At 38.8% G+C, this 27,239-nt stretch overlaps 1 protein-coding gene across 1 annotated transcript in view; it reads left to right on the top strand.

Moving 5' to 3' along the window:
- Positions 1-27,239, top strand: part of LOC120526481 (DISP complex protein LRCH3-like) — a 90,559-nt gene that overhangs the window by 44,203 nt on the left and 19,117 nt on the right. The window contains exons 10-16 of the mRNA XM_039749647.1: positions 7,973-8,090; positions 15,601-15,809; positions 18,770-18,826; positions 18,985-19,036; positions 25,577-25,625; positions 26,190-26,303; positions 26,446-26,555. Coding sequence (XP_039605581.1) covers positions 7,973-8,090; positions 15,601-15,809; positions 18,770-18,826; positions 18,985-19,036; positions 25,577-25,625; positions 26,190-26,303; positions 26,446-26,555 — 709 coding nt within the window. The remainder of the gene's footprint in view (positions 1-7,972; positions 8,091-15,600; positions 15,810-18,769; positions 18,827-18,984; positions 19,037-25,576; positions 25,626-26,189; positions 26,304-26,445; positions 26,556-27,239) is intronic.

The following is a 27,239-nucleotide window of genomic DNA, read 5'->3' as shown; positions in this document are numbered from 1 at the left end:
CTTCTTCCCAAACAGGGGTTGCGAGTAAAATGAATCATTAAGCTGATATATATATATATTGAATATATTGAAATAGTTTTACTATCAAATAATGCAAACAGTACGCTGCACGCGTTAGCCCTAATTCTGGGCTCATCAGGCAGTACACACGCACTGCACCCACTCGAATCGAACCTAAGACGCCAGCGCTAAAGGTGAAGCCTCTCATGTTGCGCTATGGTGTGTGGGTCGTTTATTTGACAGTATTGTAGATCGGGTATATACTTATATATATAATATATATATATATAACTTTTGAGAATGCAACGTATAGTTTTGTCCAGGAGGAAAGCAATGTTGCCTCAAATCAATGGCAACCTTTTGTAGGGTGTGTCCCTGAGACTTATTAATTGTCATCAAGCAGAGCCTTACTGGAAATTTGAGGCATTTCAATTCAAATGGGAGATCAGAGGGTATAACGGTGATGCCAGCAATACATTCAGAGTGTGGCGCTCTGCTTTTTCTGTGTAGCTGCCTTCACACAGCCCTCCGCTGCTTTATAAACGAACGCCATAGAAAGCCATCACCTTGTAAATTGTGTAATGCGTTTTTTGAACAGGTTTGATGCATGGAAGTGATCACTCGTACTGCGTTCAGTAAGTTCTCGTGAGCTGCTATCTTGTGTGATGTTGCGATGTCTACGGCTTAATTTAATGTTATCTAAGACCCGGTACTTAAAAGTTTCTGGCTGCACCGGTTGTAATATGACGAAGCTCGCGAGCTCACTTTTGAGAATGCAAGTATAGTTGTCCAGGAGAAAAGCAATCTTGCCTGAAATCAATGGCATCGTTTTGTAGGGTCTGTCCTTGAGACTTATTACTTGTCATCGCAGCTGAGCCTTACAGGAAATTGGAGGTATCTGAATTGAAATGGGAGATTAGAGGGTATAAAGGGGGCGCGAGGAATACATTGAGTGTGGAGAAACTCTAGAGACAGTGTGTGTATTAACTTGTGGATTTTTCTGTGAGTATTTGGTGGGAGTGTGATGAAGTTGCTTCGGAAGACGCCGTTAGCCGCGGAGCTCAGCTCAGAGCGAAATGAGGTAAATGGGAGGGGATATGATGACGTGACTCCCCCAACCGCGTTAACTGTCAATCCCCCACAAACACAGTCTCTCGGAATTTGCATAAGCACACCCCTTCACCTGCAATTTTAACTTAGTTACAAAGTGATCAAAACTCTCGTTTATATCCTGCGTCCTCTCATTAAACTTGTATCCTGCATTACCCGTGGGCATGAGAAACACCAGCGCACCCTGTCTATTAACTTAATTTAAAGTTTAGGTTTACACCTTTCTTTCCGAAGTAGCAGCACTCATTAATATGGTAGTATATGTCACTCGCCGCTTCTTATTGTTTAGCTGCCTTCTCAATTATATAATGCATGTTTTATAATGCATGTTTTCTTCAGCGCTTTTGGAGCTCTTCCTGGTTTTCTACGTAGTGCTTGACAGTCAGTTCACGTGATTACGTGGGAGGCGTGATGATGTCACATGAAACTCCGCCCCCCACGGAACTGGCTGAACTCCATTACAGTAAATGGAGAAAAATACCTTCCAGTTATGACCATTACGCGTAGAATTTCGAAATGAAACCTGCCCAACTTTTGTAAGGAAGCTGTAAGGAATGAGCCTGCCAAATTTCAGCCTTCCACCCACACGGGAAGTTGGAGAATTAGTGATGAGTCAGTCAGTGAGTGAGTCAGTGAGGGCTTTGCCTTTTATTAGTATAGATTTTTAATTAATTACATCTTAAACTTGGTGATTTTCTTTGGAAAATTTCTGTGTACAGGTAGTCCCCAAGTTACGAACCTCAGACCTACGACTTACAAACAGGGCCGCAGCTGCAATGCTTGCACCTCAGTAACTGCTGCTTCATCATCTTCGGCCTGGGGATGCTGCAAGCAGTGGCTGAACAAAGGCTGGAGGGGGGCAATTTCACTGCTCGCGCAGTGTAGTGTCCCTCTGGTGGCAGCAAGCGTTGACCTGTGGTCCATAGTCACCGGGGCCACAGCTATCGTTCCTGTGCAGGACGGAGGCTTGATAGGGCGGTTCGCTGCCCGCCAACCACGCCACCGCAGCTACGGCTCCTGACTGGACACAGGCTGGATGGAGCGGAGGTGAGTGTTTCACTGCCCACCCACCACACACAGCTGCCCCATTCGTTCTCGTTTGTTCTCTGGTGATGCTGCAAGCGGTGACCTGGTTGTGGCTGAATGGAGGCCATTGAGGGTGAACGGGGCAGTGGGGGGTAGCATTGTAGTGTGCCTAGGGTGGCTGCCTGTTCAATGGGGGCGATGGTGGGCAATTCACTACCCGCCTTTGGCCGCACCATGTTCGTTCTCAGTGGGCGGACGCTGCAGGCAGCATACTATAGTGGAGGTGACTGTGTGGTGGGCGGGTGGTGAACCGCCCCTCGCCACCCCCATTCATTCTCAATAGCAAGCCTGCTTGTACTGTTACGCACGTAGCAGGGAGTTGTCTCTTGTCAGATAAATGAATTTCCACAAAGTAGGATTCTTTATTTATAAATCTAATATTTTTGCAGTTAGAGCATTGAAAACCTGTTTACGACCTTCTAAATACATTTTTTAACATTATTAGAGCCCTCTAGACATGAAATAACACCCTTTAGTCAAAAGTTTAAACTGTGTTCTGTTCTGTGTGCAGAGAATGTCAGAGAGAGAGAGAAAAGTAAACAATCTAAAATCAATAGGGCTGTTGGGCTTTTAAGTATGCGAAGCACCACGATAAAGCAGCTGCAATGAAGGTATCAATGTGAAAGGTAGTCTTTCAGCATTTTTTAAGCAAACAGCCCCTCTGCTCACACCCCCTCTGTCAAGAGCAGAGAATGTCAGAGAGTGTGAGAGAGACATAGAAAAGCAAACAATCAAAAATCAATATGGGCTGTTAGAGCTTTTAAGTGTGCGGCACCTGAGGAAGCATATCGTATATCATTGAGGAGTTTTATTTAATACGTAATACGTTCTCTGATTGGTGGCTTCTCAGCCATCCACCAATATCGTCCCTTGTATGAAATCAACTGGGCAAACCAACTGAGGAAGCATGTACAATAAATTAAAAGACCCATTGTCCGCAGAAATCCGCGAACCAGCGAAAAATCCGTGATATATATTTAGATATGCATACATTTAAAATCCGCAATGGAGTAAAGCCTCGAAAGTCAAAGCGCGATATAGCAAGGGATAAAAAAAAAATGTAATTCCACATTTAGTGCATTCAGTTGCTTCTTCTGTGAGACATGAATAGATTCACTGCCTTCACTGACCTCGCATTTAGCATGTTTAAGCAGTCATTACAGGCAGTGCTAGGTGTGAGCCAGGTTCTGCTTTACTTTTTTATCATGTCACTTTGCATATAAAGAGAATCAAGTTTCTGGGGAAGCCTGTGTTTTCAAGCATCCTTAGTCTTCATTATTCACGGAACAGTGTCATAAGCGCTCAATTCTTTGTAAGCACACCATGAGAAAATATAAGTTACAGTATACAGTGGGATGCAAAAGTTTGGGCAACCTTGTTAATAGTCATTATTTTCCTGTATAAATCGTTGGTTGTTACGATAAAAAATGTCAGTTAAATATATCATATAGGAGACACACAGTGATATTTGAGAAGTGAAATGAAGTTTATTGGATTTACAGAAAGTGTAAAAAACATACTGAAGCATGGAACTATTGCACATGGCTTTTTAGAATTTATGCACTTTTTTATGGCTCACTCTTCTAAGAAGTATCCTCTCACCTAGCCATTAGCTTTAGAATGATGAGATAAGACGACAGTGCACGTTCTTCCTTTTTATAGAGTGCATCAGTTTAGGATTTTGATGGCTCTTATATTAAAATAAATGTTGCTTGAGCACTGCTACAATTTTTTTTTTACCTTTTTGGTTTGTTCTTGTTGTGGTTGATGTCATTATTATTACAATAATAATAGCAATTATGTATAAAAAGTTTGTGCAGCACATACAAACTACAGTACAGTATGGTAGCATATACTCAAATTTATTTTTAATTTAAATAGTCAAACCTTATTTTTTGGCTAATTTGACAGCCCTGATTAATGTATGTGAAACTGGAAATATTAATATCCTATATTAAAATTTACATTTGGTTGGAGTTTGTACATTTTTACTGACTCCACCTCGAGTAACTCAATAATTGCTTCTGACTCAATAGCGCTGGGATTGGGGAATGCTGGTGATAGCTGATGCTAGGTTTTATTGTGGTTACAACTAGTCTGATTAATTTGTTTGTGTCAGAAATACACTTACAATGGAGGAAACATTTTCACAAAGTTAAACATCATGGTGGAAGATAATTATAAAAACAGTCATATTTGAACATCATTTCTGAACAAATTCTAATTTCAACGAAGATAACACTTTTTTATGTGCTTAGCAAACACCTGGAACTTCCGTTAGTGAACAGAAAGTACAATACCATAATGTTTTTAAACCTCTCATTGGGTACAGCAAGTATGCGAAATTATAATGGGTTGTTGAAGGCATATAGTGTTAAAATTACAGTGCAATTAGATATGGCTGCAGCATTGTCTATAATTTTAGAAGGCTATGTAAATGGTAGTTCAAAACTTGTTAAAACACATCTGAAAGTCTGGAAGTGTTGGATGAAGTACTTGTAAATTTGTAGATTAAAACTGGTGTATTCATTTGAAACTGAGTTTTAGGTTTATAAGGTTGCTGATATAATGAAAACTTTATAATATAAAATGCCCATATACTTTTGATGGACTATATTGGGATTTATATCCTATATCAAGATTTGTTTGCTAGGCTGTTTGATGGCAAAAATGTAGCAGTATTGATCTAATATAAGCATTCCAGCTAGTGTATATGTATTAAGGAGGTAATGACTTTTTAAAATGCTAAAAGAGACCTTTCTGGTAGATAATTAACTTTACTGGGTAGCTAGCACGCATGCAATCTTCCCTGTGTATTATGTATTATAGATACTGTTTTAAAGTTTAAAAGTAGCTATGTGTTATGTATATATTATTGACTGGATTGCAGACTATGCTAAAAAAAAAAGTAAGTTAAAGGGTAGCTTGGGAATTTTTTAACCCTAGAATTACAGTAAATAAGTAGTAAGTGATATCATTGATATGCCATTTGTAGTGAAGGAATGCCTTTGAAGATGAAAAGAGGGTTGATTCAAATTGTGCCTACAACACAAATTGAGTAAGAGTTCAGTTTAATTATTGCTTATTAACTGTTAATTGAAAATTTGTTTCCAAGCCTTTCATCTCTTATTAGACCGATGTTGAAGTTACTACAAAAAGATCAAGTATGTTTGTGTTCTGATAATATATAGTTGCTTAGATAAAAGCTATGTACAGATTGAAAACGAGATGATGTAAATTTGAACTAGTTACTAAGTAGGGTCACTTTATATAAAAAAATAAAATAAAAATACAAGAGGCCGTCACAGTAATCCCTCATTTAGCAGCTGCAAGACTACAACAATTCATTGTAATTTAGGCATTTAATAAGTTGGGGATTCTTTTTTAAAGATTTGCTGAACAGTAAAATACCAATATGTTATTAAAGTTGCTGTTCAGAGAAACTCATGTGGCTTTTTCCACATTTAGTTTCTTTCTTATATGTACTTGTTTTTCCTGGTGCAGAGGCTGCCAGTGCTTCAGCAAAGGACCAATTCTAAAGCAGGGTTGTGTATCTCAGATTGCATGGTTGGCCAAGATATTTGACTGTTGACAACGTGAGATGTTATTTTCAGAGGGGTTGCAGGCTCTACATAAAAAATGACTCTGTGTTGGGAACAGAGTATAATTACCTCACTATTGCTGCATACTTTGACTAAATTGATACCTTCCTTATGCAACATCATCATAGTCCAGATGATTGCTAAAGCCTCATGTCATTTCCTGTGACCGCATTTAAACAAGCAGATTGAAGAGTGAGTAGTAATTTGAAAAGTTTACAAATTAAATAGAAATCTTTTTGAAAGGTCATGGCAACAACTTCACGTGGCTATTTGTGAGACCAAAAGATGCATTTTGTATGTGATAGTAGATGCATATTCCAAGCATGCTGAAACTGAGAAGGTAAACAACAATTTCAACTATGAACAGATTGAAGTTGTGAGAAGGTGTGCTTGCAGAATATGCTCTACCTGAAAAAACAGTAGCTGACATTGGTGCAGAAATACAAAAAACAAAATGTTGTAAAATACACAATGTCTTCACCATATTGTCAAGAACATACAGTATGGTGCAACTCGTTTAAACAGAATTGGTAAGGAAGCTAACTCTAATAGTTCACCGGAGCATAACCATGCTAATTTTTTTTTCTTATTGCACAAAACCTAATACTACAACTTGAAAATTCCAGTCTATTTTTTTTAATAAACAGGAACATAAAGTTTAGTTCTTGAGCAACCCTTTTACCAAATTATAAGGAATTAAACCAGAGTAAACTGGGAAATGGAATGCAACTAGAGAATTAAAATCCTTGATTTTATTGGTCAAAATCTACCAGGGACGTGGGTACCTAGTAGAAGAAGGTATTATACTGAGTGTACAGGGGGACTAATGCTGCCTAATTACAAATACTCTTATAACAGAGAAAGGAACTAATGTTACTGTTTAGAATTAAAGCGAGCTGGAGCTAGAGTGAGGATTCACACATATTGAAGGAAGATCTAAAGAGGGTCTAGGAAATCTGAGGATTAGAAAGCTTTCAGATGTCAATGTCAATTTATTTATATAGCACATTTAAAACAACATAGGAATGCTGTGGCCAAAGTGCTTTACATTAATAGAATAAAAGAAAACCATACAAATAACATAAATAGAAATAAAATATATGAACATAAAATAAATAATAAATATAAGTCATGTTACATAATCACAATGAGGAAACCATCAGTATTACTGAAGGTCACAGAATGCAGGTGAATAGAAATGAGTCATTAATCTTGTTTTGAACAGTTCAATTGTACACAACTCCTTTATGTAATGAGGTAGAGAGTTCCACAGGCGAGGAGCAGCAGCTGCAAACGCTCTGTCCCTCTTAGTTTTACACTTAGTACGAGGGACAACAAGAAACAACTGACCAAAAAATCTAAGCACTCTGGATGGCTGATAGATATTTTAGATTTCTCATTCTGGGAATTCACTCTGTGGTGTTTCTATGGTGGCTAAGCTCTGCCACACAGTTTTGATCATCAGGAAACCTTCTGGTTAAGTACAGTGTCTCTCTTCCCAATGAGCAAAAGATGAAGACTTGCCCTACCCTGCGGATGGGACTAAGCTGTAAGCGGCATGTTTCCATGTGTGCAATATTAGACTGGTACCCTTCCATCTCTGCTGGCACATACTAGTTATTTTAAATGGGTGCTTACAAAAATGGTCTTCCAGATAGATTGGCATAAAATGTTGAAAACACAAAGTAAATAAGGTGAACTTTACTACTGACCAGTTTTTCCCATGAGCCTGAAAATCCTGTGGTGCTGGTTTTGTAAATTGTCAAAATTTAAACTGTTGCTTACAAAGGTATGTTCAAGTTTCAAGCATTTGTGGTTTTTATCGTGTATGTTTATATTTTAAAACATGTAACTTTAATGCAAAACCACAAAATTAAGTGTTATACTAAATTTCTAATAGAAAAGAAAAATACACCTTCAGAGATTCATTCTTACAAAGTCAGCATGAACAACTAAACATGAAGCAAAGTTTGTGCATACTGAATTACCAGAATGTTGGCTCCTAAGATGGTGCATCATTGCCTCCAAAGTTTCAAGTTACTATTTAATGTGCTTATGTTTAGCAGTTGTTGTTGAGTTGTTTGAAATCATTTCTGTTGTTGATATTGTGAAAGATAAGCATTTTGAGCCTGCTGAAAATCAAAAACAATGACCTTGTGTTTGTGTGGTTACAGGCCAATGGTAAGCCCAGATGCAGCTCATCCAGCAGTAGACAGTCCTCCTAGTGAGGACAGGAGACGGATTCTGCAAATCTGGCAAGAGAGGGAACGCAACAACAGGTGGCACAACGGGGTCAGGGCATGGAGAAACGAGAAAACAGGTATTTGTTTTATTTAAAGTAAAACATGTCCGGATGCTTAACTTCATAAACATGTATACGTTTTAAAATAAACAGAAAATACAGACCTGGCAATTACATTTTAAAATTTGTATGCAAAGGTTAAGAACAGCAGAATAGTAATTGAACTATAGACTGAATGAGCAGTTACCAGAAGTTATTTTTGGGGTTATGGTAAGAATGGCATTGGGAGATCTCGCTTTAGATAGATAAATAGATACTTATTAATCCCAAGGGAAATTCACATACACCAGTAGCAGCATACTGATAAATAAAACAATATTAAATTAAAGAGTGATAAAAATGCAGGTATAACGGACAATAACTTTGTATAATAACATTTACCCAAAATGGGTGGGACTGAAGAGTCGTATAGTGTGGGGAGGAGCGATCTCCTCAGTCTGTCAGTGGAGCAGGACAGTGGCAGCAGTCTGTCGCGAAGCAGCTCCTCTGTCTGGAGATGATACTGTTTAGTGGATGCAGTGGATTCTCCATGATTGACAGGAGCCTGCTCAGCGCCCGTTGCTCTGCCACGGATGTAAAACTGTCCAGATACGTGCCTACAGTAGAGCCTGCCTTCCTCACCAGTTTATCCAGGCGTTAGGCATCTCTCTTCTTTATGCTGCCTCCCCAGCACACCACAACGTAGAAGAGGCTCCCACAACCGTCTGATAGAACATCTGCAGCATCTTATTACAGATGTTGAAGGGCGCCAGCCTTCTAAGGAAGTATAGTCGGCTCTGTCCTCTCTTGCACAGAGCATCAGTATTGGCAGTCCAGTCCAATTTATCATCCAGCTGCACTCCCATGTATTTATACGTTTGTACCCTCTGCACACAGTCACCTCTGATGATCACGGGGTCCATGAGGGGCCCGGTATATATATATTTACACACACACATAAACATATATATATACATATCTATACATATACACATATATACATACATATATATCTACATATATACACATACATAATACACACATACATACACACACATATATACACACAAATACATATATATATATATACATACACACACATATATATACATATACATACATATCTACATATATACACACACAGCAGTGCAATACGCTGCTTGTTAAAATGGATAACTCCCGCTCTTACGTGCAAGTCTGCGTGGATATTATGAACTATCGTATTTGTTCAAGTTCTATTTAAATTTTAAATAGAAGGAATTTTATTTAGTCACAGAAATATCTTTGGTAGGAATGGTAAAACAGACAGGAATATTATTCCTGAATAAATCAACTCAAACCTTAAACAACTTATAATATTTTGCTCTCCATAAAAATATATCCTGTCTAAATTATACAAGTTAGAAATAAAGTAAACATTAAAAGAACAAACATTCAAATTTCTTTACTCTTATGTAATTTTATATAAAAAATAAACTTAGATTTTAAATATCCCAAAAGATTTTGCTCTCCATAAAAATATATCCTGTCAAAATTATACAAATTCAAATATGAACATGCTGCATAACAAAACCTGGAAATATAAATAAAATGTGTTCCTTTCAGCAATAACAAATCAAATCATTCAGTTGTCTTTGCTCATATGTCATTTTAGAGCTGGACGCCTGGCATCTTTTTGGCCACAAGTTCGTTTCTGTTTGGTGTGAGGTTCTGTGTTGTGGAGATTCTCAGGATGGATTGCAGGTGCTCATCAGTGAGGCGACTCCTGTGTGCTGTTTTGTTAGTCTTTATCACTGAGAAGAGCTTCTCACACAGATATGTGCTACCAAACATGCACAAGGTTCGAGCCGCATGTAGACGGACTTTTTTTGTTCTTCAAAGTCACCAAAGCGCCGTGCAAACTCAGTGCGCTCAGTTTATCAGCAAAGTGCGATTTGGGAACACCGTAGTGACGACTTGGTTTAACATTACTTGGCAACAGGGAAAGAGGGGAAAGTTGCACTGGTGCATTTGTGTCTCATAAAAGCAGCTTCACTTGAAATCACTTTGTGATTGTGCACGGTAAAACGTCCGCTGAAGTGTCAGATTCTTATTTAATTATTCTGCTTTCTGTATCTTCTGCATTGCATTCAGGTTACCCTGATGTTTTGTCTCATAGTGCCGTCTTAGATTAAATTCTGTAATTACAGCCACATTAGCTCCACAAATGAGACACACGGGTTCAGTAAACATATACTCAGCCTCCCATCGCTTTTTAAAGGCTCTATTTTCAGAATATACTTTTCTCTCCAGCACACTCCTGAGCTAGCAGCCAATAAGTGTTAGCAAGGCAGCTGAAGCGCTGCATTATGGGATCTGTAGTTTATTGTGTTACCAGCGCTTCATATACCTGGGCCATTAATAACAATAATACAGTATATAAAATGATCTGGGGCGGATATAATTACACGCCATGCGGATGTGGCCCGTGGCCCTTGAGTTTGACAAATATGGACTAAATAGAACTTGAAAAGATATATTTTTGAAATGTGATCGCGCAATTCAGATAGAGTTGACGCAGCACTACAGCCTGCATCCTCCCCTCGCTCTTACTTTTTTACCGTTCATCTAATGAATACACTGAGTATGGCTTTACCAAAACAATCATTGATGGCGAATAAAGTATCCATTATTCGAGTATGTAGATCGGAATATATATATACATATATATATACCCGCTATCGCATGAGAGTAGTGTGTTAAAAAGCTAGAAAAGAAAAGGGAACATTTTAAAAATAACGTAACATGACTGTCAATATACAGTATTTGTTTTGTGAGTGTTACTGAGTGTTGCTGTCATCAAGGATTTGATTATCATTATTTCTTTCAATCAGGCTCGTATTTGTAGGATGTGTTGTGTTCAAGTTACATTCCGTGTTTGTCAATCGTTGTAAAGATGACAGGTTTCATTCATCGATTCATTTCTTACTGCATCAATAAACAGCTCGTCTTCTTCTTTATCTGAGACCTGACACACTGCATGCACGGTTTTTTTACACTGTCTTCCTTTAGCGGACATTGACTTTTCCACCGTGTGCTTTGTTTCCACAGTAGCTGGATTTATGAATATGCTTATCAGGCGCTTCATATTTTTGCTGCCTTTTCAATTGTGTAATTCGGTTTTGTTCAGCTCTTTGGAACTGTTGCTTTTATCTCTGCACTGCGTCAGTTCCGTGAGCCGCTTGGTGTACATGCGAAGGTTCCCAGCTGTGCTGGTGCCATCTCGTGCTATGTCCATGGCTGTATTTAATGTTACCTTAGTCCTGGCACTTAAAACTTTCTCTCGCAGTTTCGCTGAGTTTGTGTCAAACACCACCCTGACCATCTCATCTTCCTCTCCATAAACACAGTCCTTCACCCGTGAATATTTAGGGAGTTTGCTATTGGATTGCCGCTGACGGACGGCCTTATATGGGCAGGCACTAAATTACAAACGCCAGCGGCAGCCTGTCTATGAACTTAATTTAAAGTGTAGGTTTACATCGTGCTTTGTTTCCGAAGTAGCAGAACTCATGAACATGGTTGTATATGTCACTCGCTCGCTTCTTATTGTTTCGCTGCCTTCTCAATTATATAATGCATGTTTTCTTCAGCGCTTTTGAGGTCTTCCTGGTTTTCTATGTACTGCGTGATTACGTGGGAGGCATGATGATGTCACACGAAACTCCTCCCCACGGCGTTCAAGCTCATCTCCATTACAGTAAATGGAGAAAACAGCTTCCAGTTATGACCATTACGCGTAGAATTTCGATATAAAACCTGCCCAACTTTTGTAAGGAAGCTGTAAGGAATGAACCTGCCAAATTTCAGCCTTCCACCCACATGGGAAGTTGGAGAATTAGTGATGAGTCAGTGAGTGAGTGAGTGAGTGAGGGCTTTGCCTTTTATTAGTATAGATACATACACACACACACACATATATAAACATATATATACATATCTACATATATACACACACAGCTATTTCGTATCAGTGCAATACGCTGTTTGTTAAAACGGTTGACTCCCGCTCTTACGTGCAATAACAAATCAAATCATTCAGTTGTCTTTGCTCATATGTCATTTTAGAGCTGGACGCCTGGCATCTTTTTGGCCACAAGTTCGTTTCTGTTTGGTGTGAGGTTCTGTGTTGTGGAGATTCTCAGGATGGATTGCAGGTGCTCATCAGTGAGGCGACTCATGTGTGCTGTTTTGTTAGTCTTTATCACTGAGAAGAGCTTCTCACACAGATATGTGCTACCAAACATGCACAAGGTTCGAGCCGCATGTAGACGGACTTTTTTTGTTCTTCAAAGTCACCAAAGCGCCGTGCAAACTCAGTGCGCAATAACTCTAGTAAGCGGTAAGTGTTCGGCAAGGCAGCTGAAGCGCTGCATTATGGGATCTGTAGTTTATTGTGTTACCAGCGCTTCATATACCGGGCCATTAATAACAATAATACAGTATATAAAATGATCTCGCGGGCGGATATAATTACACGGGCGGATGTGGCCCGCCCTTGAGTTTGACACATATGGACTAAATAGAACTTGAAAAGATATATTTTTCAAATGTGATCGCAATTCAGATAGAGTTGACGCCAGACTACAGCCTGCATGCCTCAATGAGTCATCCTCCCCTCGCTCTTACTTTTTTACCGTTCATCTAATGAATACACTGAGTATGGCTTTACCAAAACAATCACTGATGGCGAATAAAGTATCCATTATTCGAGTATGTAGATCGGGTTATATATATATATACATATATATATATATACCCGCGTATCGCAGGAGAAGTAGTGTGTTAAAAAGGTAGAAAAGAAAAGGGAACATTTTAAAAATAACGTAACATGACTGTCAATATACAGTATTTGTTTTGTGAGTGTTACTGAGTGTTGCTGTCATCAAGGATTTGATTATCATTATTTCTTTCAATCAGGTTCGTATTTGTAGGATGTGTTGTGCTCAAGTTACATTCCGTGTTTGTCAATCGTTGTAAAGATGACAGGTTTCATTCATCGATTCGTTTCTTACTGCATCAATAAACAGCTCGTCTTCTTCTTTATCTGAGACCTGACAGACTGCATGCACGGGTTTTTTTTACACTGTCTTCCTTTAGCGGGACATTGACTTTTCCACCGTGTGCTTTGTTTCCACAGTAGCTGCATTTATGAATATGCTTATCAGGCCTTCATATTTTTTGCTGCCTTTTCAATTGTGTAATTGGTTTTGTTCAGCTCTTTGGAACTGTTGCTTTTTATCTGTGCACTGCGTCAGTTCACGTGATCCACTCGGTGTACTTGCATCGAAGGTTCCCAGCTGTGCTGGTGCCATCTCGTGCTATGTCCATAGCTTTATTTAATGTTACCTTAGTCCTGGCACTTAAAACTTTCTCTCGCAGTTTCGCTGAGTTTGTGTCAAACACCACCCTGACCATCTCATCTTCCTCTCCATAAGCACAGTCCTTCACCCGTGAATATTTATCCGTGGCAGTTTGCTATTGGATTGCCGCTGACGGACGGCCTTATATGGGCAGGCACTAAATTACAAACGCCAACGGCAGCCTGTCTATGAACTTAATTTAAAGTTTAGGTTTACACCTTTCTTTCTTTCCGAGGCAGCAACACTCATGAATATGGTAGTATATGTCACTCGCTCGCTTCTTATTGTTTTTCGCTGCCTTCTCAATTATATAATGCATGTTTTCTTGAGCGCTTTTTTGAGGTCTTCCTGGTTTTCTATGTACTGCGTGATTACGTGGGAGGCGTGATGATGTCACACAAAACTCCCCCCCCGGCGTTGAAGCTCATCTCCATTACAGTAAATGGAGAAAAACTGCTTCCAGTTATGACCATTACGCGTAGAATTTCGATATAAAACCTGCCCAACTTTTGTAAGGAAGCTGTAAGGAATGAACCTGCCAAATTTCAGCCTCCCACCCACACGGGAAGTTGGAGAATTAGTGATGAGTGAGTGAGTGAGTGAGGGCTTTGCCTTTTATTAGTATAGATTAAACCAGAGTAAACTGGGAAATGGAATGCAACTAGAGAATTAAAATCCTTGATTTTTATTGGTCAAAATCTACCAGGGACGTGGGTACCTAGTAGAAGAAGGTATTATACTGAGTGTACAGGGGGACTAATGCTGCCTAATTACAAATACTCTTATAACAGAACCTGCAGAGAAAGGAACTAATGTTACTGTTTAGAATTAAAGCGAGCTGGAGCTAGAGTGAGGATTCACACATATTGAAGGAAGATCTAAAGAGGGTCTAGGAAATCTGAGGATTAGAAAGCTTTCAGATGTCAATGTCAATTTATTTATATAGCACATTTAAAACAACATAGGAATGCTGTGGCCAAAGTGCTTTACATTAATAGAATAAAAGAAAACATACAAATAACGTAAATAGAAATAAAATATATGAACATAAAATAAATAATAAATAGAAGTCATGTTACATAATCACAATGAGGAAACCATCAGTATTACTGAAGGTCACAGAATGCAGGTGAATAGAAATGAGTCATTAATCTTGTTTTGAACAGTTCAATTGTACACAACTCCTTTATGTAATGAGGTAGAGAGTTCCACAGGCGAGGAGCAGCAGCTGCAAACGCTCTGTCCCTCTTAGTTTTACACTTAGTACGAGGGACAACAAGAAACAACTGACCAAAAAATCTAAGCACTCTGGATGGCTGATAGATATTTTAGATTTCTCATTCTGGGAATTCACTCTGTGGTGTTTCTATGGTGGCTAAGCTCTGCCACACAGTTTTGATCATCAGGAAACCTTCTGGTTAAGTACAGTGTCTCTCTTCCCAATGAGCAAAAGATGAAGACTTGCCCTACCCTGCGGATGGGACTAAGCTGTAACCGGCATGTTTCCATGTGTGCAATATTAGACTGGTACCCTTCCATCTCCGCTGGCACACACTAAGCACTTTGAGCTACTGTTTGTATGAAAATGTGCTATATAAATAAATGTTGTTGTTGTTGTTGTAGTTATTTTAAATGGGTGCTTACAAAAATAGTCTTCCAGAAAGAGTGGCATAACTGTTGAAAACACAAAGTAAATAAGGTGAACTTTACTACTGACCAGTTTTTCCCATGAGCCTGAAAATTCTGTGGTGCTGGTTTTGTAAATTGTCAAAATTAAACTGTTGCTTACAAAGGTATGTTCAAGTTTCAAGCATTTGTGGTTTTTATCGTGTATGTTTATATTTTAAAAACATGTAACTTTAATGCAAAACCACAAAATTAAGTGTTATACTAAATTTCTAAAGGAAAAGAAAAATACTCCTTCAGAGATTCATTCTTACAAAGTCAGCATGAACAACTAAACATGAAGCAAAGTTTGTGCATACTGAATTACCAGAATGTTGGCTCCTAAGATGGTGCATCATTGCCTCCAAAGTTTCAAGTTACTATTTAATGTGCTTATGTTTAGCAGTTGTTGTTGAGTTGTTTGAAATCATTTCTGTTGTTGATATTGTGAAAGATAAGCATTTTGAGCCTGCTGGAAATCAAAAACAATGACCTTGTGTGTGTGTGTGGTTACAGGCCAATGGTAAGCCCAGATGCAGCTCATCCAGCAGTAGACAGTCCTCCTAGTGAGGACAGGAGACGGATTCTGCAAATCTGGCAAGAGAGGGAACGGCAACAACAGGTGGCACAACGGGGTCAGGGCATGGAGAAACGAGAAAACAGGTATTTATGTTTTATTTAAAGTAAAACATGTCCGGATGCTTAACTTCATAAACATGTATACGTTTTAAAATAAACAGAAAATACAGACCTGGCAATTACATTTTAAAATTTGTGTGCAAAGGTTAAGAACAACAGAATAGTAATTGAACTGTAGACTGAGTGAGCAGTTACCAGAAGTTATTTTTGGGGTTATGGTAAGTATGGCATTGGGAGATCTCGGCTTTAGATAGATAAATAGATACTTATTAATCCCAAGGGGAAATTCACATATGTCAGAATTGCAGTTCCCGAGATGCACATACTGAGGTCTGTCTGTAAGATAGTCCAGGATCCATGCCACCAGGTATGAATGTACTCCCATCTCTGTCAATTTGTCCCTAAGGAGCAGAGGTTGGATAGTGTTGAAGGCGCTAAAGAAGTCTAGAAACATAATTCTTACAGAACCACTGCCTCTGTCCAAGTGGGAGAGGGATCAGTGTAGCATATAGATGATGGCATCCTCCGCTTTCACTTTCTCCTGGTATGCAAACTGAAGAGGGTCGAGGGGCGTGGTGGACCTGTGGCCTCAGGTGGTGAAGCAGCAGCCGCTCCATGGTCTTCATCACATGTGACGTCAGAGCAACAGACCGGAAGTCATTCAGCTCACTAAGACGTGATACCTTTGGGACTGGGATGATACAAAATGTTTTCCAAAGCCTTGGGACTCTCCCCTACTCCAGGCTCAGGTTGAAGATGTGCTGTAGAGGACTCCCCAGCTCCAACACACAGGCCTTCAGCAGTCGTGGCGATACTCCATCTGGACCTACTGCTTTGCTGGCACAAAGTCTCCTCAGCTCTCTGCTTACCTGGGCTGCTGTAATTGTGGGTGGGGGGAAACTCCTATAATGGTATCAGAAGAAGGATGGGTGGAGTGTGCAGTACTCCGAGGTGAGACTGGGTTAGGGTGGTCAAACCTGTTAAAGAAGTTGTTCATCTGGTTTGCTCTCTCCACGTCTCTCTCAATGGTAATGATGAAAGCTATCCTTTAGTGTTGAAAGTAACAGGTTCCCAGTGAGAGAGGTTTAAACATAATCTGATGCCATACGTTTGGCTATCATATCATAGACAGATAAGAGGGTGTTGCACTTGTTGCTTTTTGTCTGTGTCAGAATGCTGGCAGTAGTATTTTGAACATTTTACAGTAAAACCATTAAAAAGCGAGTAGCAATTTAGTTGAGAGGTAAAGAAGGCAAGACAAGTACTTCTTTATAAGAGGCCGATAAGGGTCTTATTTTGGTAGTGTTCCGTAAATGGTAAAAAGAGGTCTTGATAGTAGCAGAAATATGGTGGATGAAAATGAAGATATAAATTTACAGTGTGGCGGATGGCTGTAATGGTAGGACCTGGGGAGAAAGGACATTATCTCCAACAGATGTAACCCCCCAGGACTATAGCCAATGGGTGCTGCAGGAATTGTTGAGCCCTACTTCATTGGACACCCATCTCGCCAAGAAGTGCTTTCAGGCCATGCTTACAGTAATCCTGGGTGTAACATAAAAGGAGCCTGCTGCTACTGTTCCAGGAGCCAGAGTTAAGAGGGAGAAGACAACACATGCTGAAGGAGGACTAGAGGCAGACAAACAAGAAGACAAAGTGCAGTGTGCTTTATTCCTGTGTTTACTATACTGTGTTGTCTGTGATGGGAAACACTTGTGAGAAAATTTTCCTACAAATAAAAAAACCTTTGTGTGGAATTGTACCTGTGTCTGTCTGTGTCGGGTTTGGAGAGCTGGAGCACCCCCTTCAGGCCACAACTGAAATTGGACTCTTCTGATTCAAACTTACTTGAAATGACCTGGAAGTCTCTTGTTTTATTTATTCAGGTATTGGAAGTTAATTGACATTATGTCTGCATGTTGTTTAGACAGGCAGTGATTTGGTAAAGGCCAGGGTGCAACCAGGAGAGATCTCCAATTTCCTTTTTTATAATAATATGTTAAGTCCTAAATCAAAAGCAAAGTGTCTTCTCTGTGAAATAAAGATTGGTGGGTGCTAATTGGTTTTCAGTTTCAATTTATTTTATGAAAAAATGTGATACTTTTTTTAAGTGGTGGAAGTGTACTCATACAATCTAGCTGTGTCTGTAACTAATCATTCACATAAGAGTCAGATATAAGGTCTTAGTGGAGAATCGGTAGCATGGAGGCATCATACAGGTAAAGCGAGGTGGACCAAGCACTTAAGAGACTGCAAAGAGTTTCACTGCCAAGCCTAGCAGTCTGTATGTATACAGAGAAATACGAGTTCATCAATGCATAGCATGTTCCAGTAAGTCCATAGTTAAGGTTCTGTAGTAGATTGTTATAGCCAAAGGAAGAAGTGAGGTTAACAATTAGTATGGTGTTGGATTCAGCTTCAATGGTAAGAAGGAGGGGGCTAACGATAACTTCAAAAGTCATCTCAGTGTTGAGTGAGATTGAAAACCTGACTGAAAAGTTTCAAATACATGATCGTCAGTGGTGTGCCAATTTAGTCGATTACAAACATAATGCTGTAGTACTTTTTTTTTTTGTAAAGAAAGGAAGGATTATATATTGGGAGAAAATGTAAATGTTTTTGTTCTTTAATTCTGCCTTAATATATAATATTAGCTGATATAGAAGCTAATGTCCACTTAGCCGAGACCCGCCTTAAAAAAACAAAACATTGTTTAGAAGTTGTCAATTTCAGATGGATGTTTAACAAATACCAATGAATTACCCTGTGAGGTGATAGTTTTTATTTTTTACTTATACTAATTAGATGTTTAGTATCCAATTATTGTGTTCCCTACAAAATATAGTTCTGTTAAATGTATGTTGTGTAATTTTAAACCAGATTATGATATTATGTGAGGCAGTAACACAAAAATAACACAAAATTAAAACTGTAGTGATTAGTCATATTGCTGGTAGTTTGTTTTTAAAGTTTTCTTATTTTAGGTCTGTTCCAAGAACTACTTCAACTACGCCTGCAGCAGTTCATCCAGGAACATCTAGGTAACGTTACTTTTGTGCTCCCCTTCCCATCCTGTAATTGTTTAGCTGGAAGTCATTCTCCTTTCTTTTTTTTCTTTTTTTTGTGTGCTCTACTAAAGTCACTACAGGTTTTGTGCACAAGAGTGTTAATTTTTGATTTTTTTTGGTTGATTATGCAGTGGTGTGCATTCAGACAACAGCTTCACTACTGGTCTTCGTCAAAGGTCTCCGGTAAGCACCATTCATTACTGCTCTTGAAAGTGTGGTTATTAAGATTACGTCATCTATGAGTGCTTTTTTGTTTTTTGTGTGAGATTTTGATACAGGTTAACTTTAAAATGTTTCTTTGCCTCTCCAAGTTCACAAATATAGTAAAACTGCTAGGGAGTCTTCAGGTTGTGTTTTGTCCAAAAGACCACATGCAGCTACTAACTTAATATTTTGTTAGCCTGCATAATAACCCGAACACTGTCTGGAAGTTATTAATGACTAGTCCACTACAACTCCTTAATCTTTCTTATGAGGTGTACTTTTAATTTTCAGATCTTCCATTGTATATTTAAACCTCAGATTTTTACTTCCATCCATCCATTTTCCAACCCACTGAATCTGAACACAGGGTCACAGGGGTCTGCTGGAGCCAATCCCAGCCAACACGGGGCACAAGGCAGGAACCAATCTCGGGCAGGGTGCCAACCCACCAGACACACACAAACACACCCACACACCAAGCACACAATAGGGACAATTTAGAATTGCCAGTGCACCTAACCTGCATGTCTTTGGACTGTGGGAGGAAACCCACACAGACACGGGGAGAACATGCAAACTCCACGCAGGAAGGACCCGGGAGGTGAACCCGGGTCTCCTAACTGCGAGGCAGCAGCGCTACCATTGCGGCACCATGCCGCCCAGATTTTTACTTTCTATGTGTAATACTTTACATTTACGTACTGTACATTAAATTTTATTTGCCATAAATCTTGCTCAAGCATGTATTCTGTTTAAGTCCTTCTGTAATAATGCAATGGATTCTAGATTATCTACCAATCCACAGAGGTGTCCATCTTCCTTACTGCAGAGGGAGGAAAGTGGAGACCATTATTACACAGAGCTAACCCATGGATTGGCAGAAAGTTACCATCACCCAAGCCTTTAAAATGTTCCCCATGCAAACGTGCGTGACAATACATATGAAATACTCTAGCTTTCAGAACTTTGGAATCACCCAAAACATCATTACATTGATTTTAAAATATAGCCAAGACATTAGTAATGTGGCAAATGGCTGTTACTGCTCATTACATATGATTTACAATTTATTATTCACACATGACGGCAAAGCCCCATTTTCATCCGCCTTTTTTCCACTATTCTAAGGGTAAAGTCTCATATTTCATCCTTTGATTTTTAGAGAAACCATTGCTGTGCTAACTAACATCATAAGCATTGAAAACTTCACACATTCACTTTTCACATTGTATTGTACCATTTTGTATTTTAAAAAGAGTGCCTTTTTTTTTTTAGTACCAAAATTATTGTGTTATTCATTAGTCTGAACAAGGGTGGTCTTAAGAGGATCCCTGGGTTTGAATCACTATTCGGGCACTACCTATCTGTTTTTTAGGGGACCACTACCAGTATGCAATGTCAAAGCAGAAAAAAAGAGAGAGTATGAAATTTTAAAGCAAAAAATTATACACAATAGCTATCAGAGACCAACAAATGAACAGCAAATGATCGTTCATTAACGACAATATGTCATTTCAAAAGAGCTGTCTATTTTGAGAGAATGCGAAAGAGAGAGAGAGAAGTGGGGATGGTGAAAATGAATAAAATTATTCTGAAACCAAATTAATTCCACATTGTCAGGTATTTTAGGCTATGGCAGTTAAACTAAGAAAAAAAGAAAATGAAACATTGTCAAAATTAATTTAAGATATGTGATTTTTCTCCATTTGTAGATTTCCAGCTACAAGTATGCAAACAGTATCACAGACCTTCGCTTGCATATAAAAAAAAATTATATATATAGTCAGTCGGCCCTTGTTTATCGGTTTTAATCAGTTCCAGACTCTACCGCAATAAATGAATTTCCACGAAGTAGGATTCTTTATTTATAAATCATATAACAGAGCATAGAAAACCTGTTCACTACCTTCTAAATATGTTTTTTAACAGTATTAGAGCCTTCTAAACATGAAATAACACCCTTTAGTCAAATGTTTAAACTGTGCTCCATGACAAGACAGAGATGACAGTTCCGTCTCACAATTAAAAGAATGCAAACATATCTTCCTCTTCAAAGGAGTGCGCGTCAGGAGCAGAGAATGTCAGAGAGAGAGAGAAAAGCAAACAATCAAAAATCAATAGGTCTGTTCGGGCTTTTAAGTATGCGAAGCACCGCCGGACAAAGCAGCTGCAAGGAAGGGAGCAATGTGAAGGTAGTCTTTCAGCATTTTTTAGGGGAGCATCCGTATCCTCTAGGCCAGTATGTGAACAGCCCCTCTGCTCACACCCCCTCCGTCAGGAGGCAGAGAATGTCCGAGAGAGTGAGAGAGACAAAGAAAAGCAAACAATCAAAAATGTATGTAAAAAAAGTATGTGAAGCACCATGCGGGAAGCATATCGTATATAATTGAGGAGTTTTATTTAATATGTAATACGTGCTCTGATTGGGCAGCTTCTCAGCCATCCGCCAATAGCGTCCCTTGTATGAAATCAACTGGGCAAACCAACTGAGGAATCATGTACCATAAATTAAAAGACCCATTGTCTGCAGAAATCCGCGAACCAGCGAAACATCCGTGATATATATTTAGATATGCTTACATTTAAAATCCGCGATGGAATGAAGCCGCGAAAGTCGAAGCGCGATATAGCCAGGGATCACTGTACATTAAAAACTAGCAAAATACCTGCACTTCGCAGCGGAGAAGTAGTGTGTTAAAAAAGTTATGAAAAAGAAAAGGAAACATTTTAAAAATAACGTAACATGATTGTCAATGTAATTGTTTTGTCACTGTTATGAGTGTTGCTGTCATCAAGGATTTGATTATCATTATTTCTTTCAATCAGGTTCGTATTTGGAGGATGTGTTGTGTTCAATTTATATTCCGTGTTTGTCAACCGTTGTAAAGATAACTTTCCCAGTCCTGCAAAGTCGGTTCACATGAGCCGCTCGGAGTACATGCATCGAAGCTTCTCAGCTGTGCTTGTGCTATCTCGTGCAATCTCGCAATGTCCACGGCTTTATTTAATGTTAGCTCAGACCCAGCACTTAAAAGTTTGTGCCAAATACTATTCTATCCCTGACCATCTCATCTTCGTTTGCATAAGCACAGTCCTTCACCAGCGATTTTAACTCCGCTACAAAGTGATGAAAAATCTCGTTTATACCCTGCGTCCTCTCATTAAACTTGTATCCTGCGAATATTGTATTCGTTTTAGGCATGACAAACGCCAGCGGCAGCGTGTCTATGAACCTAATTCAAAGTTAAGCTTTACACCCTGCTTTCCTATTCGTTTGCATAAGCACAGTCCTTCAGCAGCAATTTCAACTTCGTTACAGCAATTTTAACTCTGTTACAAAGTGATCAAAAGTCTCGTTTATACCCTGCATCTTCTCATTAAACTTGTATCTCGCAAATATCATATTCGTCGTAGGCATGACAAACCACAGCAGCAGCCTGTCTATGAACTTAATTTAAACTTTAGGTTTACACCATGCTTTGTTCCCGCAGTAGCTGCACTTATGAATATGCTTGTATGCCTCACTCGCATCATATTCTTTTGCTGCCTTCTCAATTGTGTAATGCGTTTTTTGAACAGGTTTCATTCATCGAAGTGATCACTACCCAAATCGGTACTCGTGAATCTAAGATGTTTAACAGGCATTCCCGGTATTAAGTTGTGGATTTGCCTGCAAATATTTAGCGGCAGTATGTCTATGAACATAATTTAAACTTAAGCTTTACACCTTGCTTTCCTATTGATATGTGTACAAAGGCTTGTTCAGCGTCAGAGGGTTTCCGCAGTAGCTGCACTTATGAATATGTTAAGCACAGTCCTTCACCCGCGAGTATTTAGCAGCAGCGTGTCTCCCTGACCATCTCTTCTTCGTTTGCATAAGCACAGTCCTTCACCCGCGAATATTTACCTTATATTGGCAGGCACTCAATTACGTGGGAGGCGTGATGATGCAGGACGCAACTCCGCCTCACACGGCGACCGAGCTGCAGGGTATGGCCGTATTTATGGACGCAAGTAGGTTCCAGTTATGACCGTTATGCGTAGAATTTCAAAATGAAACCTGCCTAACTTTTGTAAGTAAGTTGTAAGGAATGAACCTGCCAAATTTCAGCCTTCCACCTACATGGGAAGCTGGAGAATTAGTGAGTGAGTGAGTGAGTCAGTCAGTCGCCTTTTATTAGTATAGATAGCAGTGGCCCTGGCACTGACCCTAGAGGGACACCACTCTTAACATCACCCAATTCTGATAAGGACTCTCTGCTTCCTGTATTTTTAGCCAATTATGCATTCATTTACACACAACACCTTGAACTCCCACTTCTTTTACTTTGATGCTCAACCTCTCATATGGCACCTTATTAAATGCTTTCTGAATTCCATGCATGTTAGTAAAACACAGCCTCCCTAGTCTGAACCCATGCTGACTGTTCAATAAAACTCCTGTACTTGCCATTGGTTGCTTAATCTCTTCCTTAATTCCTTCCATTAATTTACCTTTGATGCATATTAAGCTTACTGGCCTGTGGTTGCTTGGATCTCCCCAATCAACTCTTTTATATAACAGAATAATATTTGCCAAGTAGTAACCAATTACCACTGGTAGCCTATCTACTTCCTCACATTTGAAGACTTCAGAAATCACTGTTTGCATATTTTTAATCCCTTTTAGTATTTCAGTCATCTTTTGCTTTATCTACTGTATTTCTCTCTGCCTTTTAGCCTCCCAGATACCCTTTTTAAGGTTTGCTCTCCTGTCCTCACACACCCTGCAGTTTGTTTTGGAGTTATTAGTCTTTTATGCTTCATATAGCTATTTTTTCCCTTGCAGCTTCTTTTTCAACTCTTTATTAACCCACTGTGGAGGTTTTAATTTCCTACTAATTCCAAATTTTGGATTATACTTCTTCTGCATTATATGTGAAATGTTTTTAAACCTTCCCTACTGCTCCTCGACTGTTTCCACAGTTAAAAGCTTATCCCAGTCTATCCCCCTTAGACACTGTCATCTCTGTTCAAGATCTACCCTACCAAAATTAAACTCTGCAGTTTTATTATTTGCATTTTGCACTCTTCCAAAACACTGAGATTTGTATTGTTATTGTCTTGTGACAGTCCAGGGTTAGCCCCACACTACAGGGTCCATCCAGATAACCTCTTAAACCTGGATTATTGATTGTTATGACTGGGATGAAGCAATGAATGAGGCAAGTCACACAAAGCAAGGGAATTTTGCAAAAGTGCTTTAATTGTAAATAAACAGTGTTCAAAACAATAGTGGAGTGCCGTCATTCCAAAAATGTTAACTAAATAAATAAGCCATGAAGCAAACGGTGAAAAGGACAATGTGGAAGTTAAAATCCAATAAATAAACATTGCTTTAAAAACAGAGGTTCAAATCTAACTAGAGACAGTCTTCAAAAACTCACAAGCTCCAATTGTTCCCTGTAAAAACTGGCGTCTCCTCCAGTTATTCTATCCAGACCTTACAGTGCGAGGGGATGCCCAGAGACAGGTGCAGACAAACTTTTAAGTCTGGGCTCAGGTCCTAATTACCATTCCTCAGGCAACCGTGGGATGACATGAGAGTAAGAGCCCGTACAGCAGAACGGAGGCACAGTTGCCTCAATGATTCTGAAATAGAAGATGTTTGAAACAACCACGACAATTTTCTAGAATTGCAGGGTCACTCATGATCAAGAACCTTGTGGTCACTCTAACAGAGAAGTCCACAGCTGAGGTAGTAGATACAGTCAGAAGGACAACCATCTCAACATTACTTCATTAATCAAACATTTATGGTAGACTGGGTAGACGGAAGCCTCGTGGAGTTTGCCAAACATGATTTAAAAGACTCTGAGAGCGTCAAAAGATTATAATTCTGATCTAATTAGACAAAAATATGTCTCTTTGGTCAGAACTCCAAACGTTATGTCTGGAAAAGACCAAAAATGGCACTGTGGTATTAAATGTAGATAGCAATGTTAGAAACATAACGGCAAACTACACTTGTAAACAATCTACTTGATATACACAGTACCTCTTTGCATTCGGTGCTCATTACCTTTTGTCACTATGCCAGGTTCATAATGTAACACATTTTGTTATCCAGCCCTTGTTTTAATACTGTATCTAGTCACAGGTCCAGACAGCTTTGTCTTTAACTTGATTCAAAACCTACATCATCACCTATGGTTTAATCAGTATTTGGTGGTGTTTCAGACTGACTTCTGTTAGCAGTCCTGCTGAGTGATGAATATTTGTAAAGTATCAAGCATATGGGAATTTGAGGACCTGTGGGGCCTGTACATGTCTTGCCAGTTATGCTCTATGATCTCATGGCTAGAAAGCATAGGCCATCCTTTGGAATTCAGATGATGCTTTCTAACACCCTAAAAGTTCATAATTTTTATATGACTTTATTATAAAAATGCATATTTCTATATTTACTGTTCCATTTTTTACCTTTACCTACTTTGAAACTTCCTTTTAATTCCTTGTTATTTTTTTTTCTCCCCACAGAGTGCAGAACAGATGACCAGTCCAGTTTCCCGACATCGGGTAGCTACAGGTATGTAATATGTATATAGTGTAAATGTTACTGTGTTGCTTTGTTGTACAGATTAACCCTTTCTCATCACAACATTTAGCCACAGGGCTGTGTGATGTGCTAGCATGAAATGATTTTAGCTGACTCTCTGTTATGCTGAATTTGTCCCATCCAAACCACTTAAATGTAGGTGAATTTCAATTTTTATGTATAACTTTTTTTATTAAGTGTATTTAAAAAAACAGTTTATAGATCTAAACCAACTGGTTGCCCACACCTTTCTACATATACTACATTAAAAGTTTCTTCTCGGCAGGTTAATATGAATGTGGAATCCTTTTTTAAGTCTTTTAGTCACTATTCTTGCTCACAAGATTATTCTTATTTAGTGTTTCTAAATTGCTCACATGCTGTAACTTTGAAAGAAGTGAAGTAGCACTTCTAGCTTTATTTTATTCTAGCTTTTATATGGAAATTAAACTGCATATTCTTTGTACCACACAAGTATTTAAATCTAAACTGCATATAGTGCTTCAAAAGTGTTACTCCACACCAGGTTGATCTGTGTTTTTCTTAATGTTACAGATCAAACTCAAGACTTGAAAAGCAACCTTCCATCACCTAAAGAGGGAGGTGTGGCTCAGAAGCCAAGCAGCTTTCTTTTCCGCTCTGCCTCCAAAAATAATGTCAAGAATTCAGGTAACATTTTGTGCTTACTGTACAACAAACCTAATTAAGCTCACAGTTATCTTCCCACCCCTACACCGACCCTGTATGTTAATGCTATTCAGCTCCAAATAATCATGTGTGTTATTGAGGAAATTGATATGCATTTTTTTAGGTTCTGTTCACTCACTTGTGGATTCTGGTTTGCCAGATTCCAGGTCAACTCTCCGCACTAGGGGTTCTGACCATCAGGAAGATCAGGAGCAAATTGTCCAACTTAGGAAGGTAGGTGTTTCTTTATTCTTTAATATTTCATCTTTTATTTTCTAATTCTGGGAACAGTCCAATATATCCATCCATCCATCCATTTTATCCAACCCGCTATATCCTAACTACAGGGTCATGGGGGTCTGCTGGAGCCAAACCCAGCCAACACAGGCCTCAATACAGGAAACAAACCCTGGGCAGGGTGCCAGCCCACCACAGGGCACATATACCCACTCACCAAGCACACACAGTCCAATATATTTTACTTTTAATTGTCATTTTTATTAAATTTTAATACTGTTTTTCCTTCCCATACCTAATACAATACATTCAATCATGTTTTGCAGTATTTTTTATAAAGCACACATTAGATTATTCCTGCCTCACACCAGAAGAAAAACAACACTGTTCATGTATAGTATACAATATATTACCGATACATACTAAAATAAAATTTATCTATACGGTCTGTATATGAAGTAGAAACCACCCAATTAGGTGTCAGGCTTTATAATTCTGTTTAAAGCTATAAGCATACCTTGTTGTATATGATTATTAAGTACCTAATTTTACATAATTGTGATCAAACTTTATCTTTTCTTTTGAGTGATACCAAATTTAAATAGGGTTATTATGAACTAGTCAGAATATTATGTAAAGAACAACAGGAAAAATACTTATTATACCTAAATACTATTAGTT

The sequence above is a fragment of the Polypterus senegalus genome, chromosome 3 (assembly GCF_016835505.1).
Source record: "Polypterus senegalus isolate Bchr_013 chromosome 3, ASM1683550v1, whole genome shotgun sequence".
Classification (NCBI taxonomy): Eukaryota; Metazoa; Chordata; class Cladistia; order Polypteriformes; family Polypteridae; genus Polypterus; species Polypterus senegalus.
This window is presented reverse-complemented; position numbering and strand designations above follow the sequence as displayed.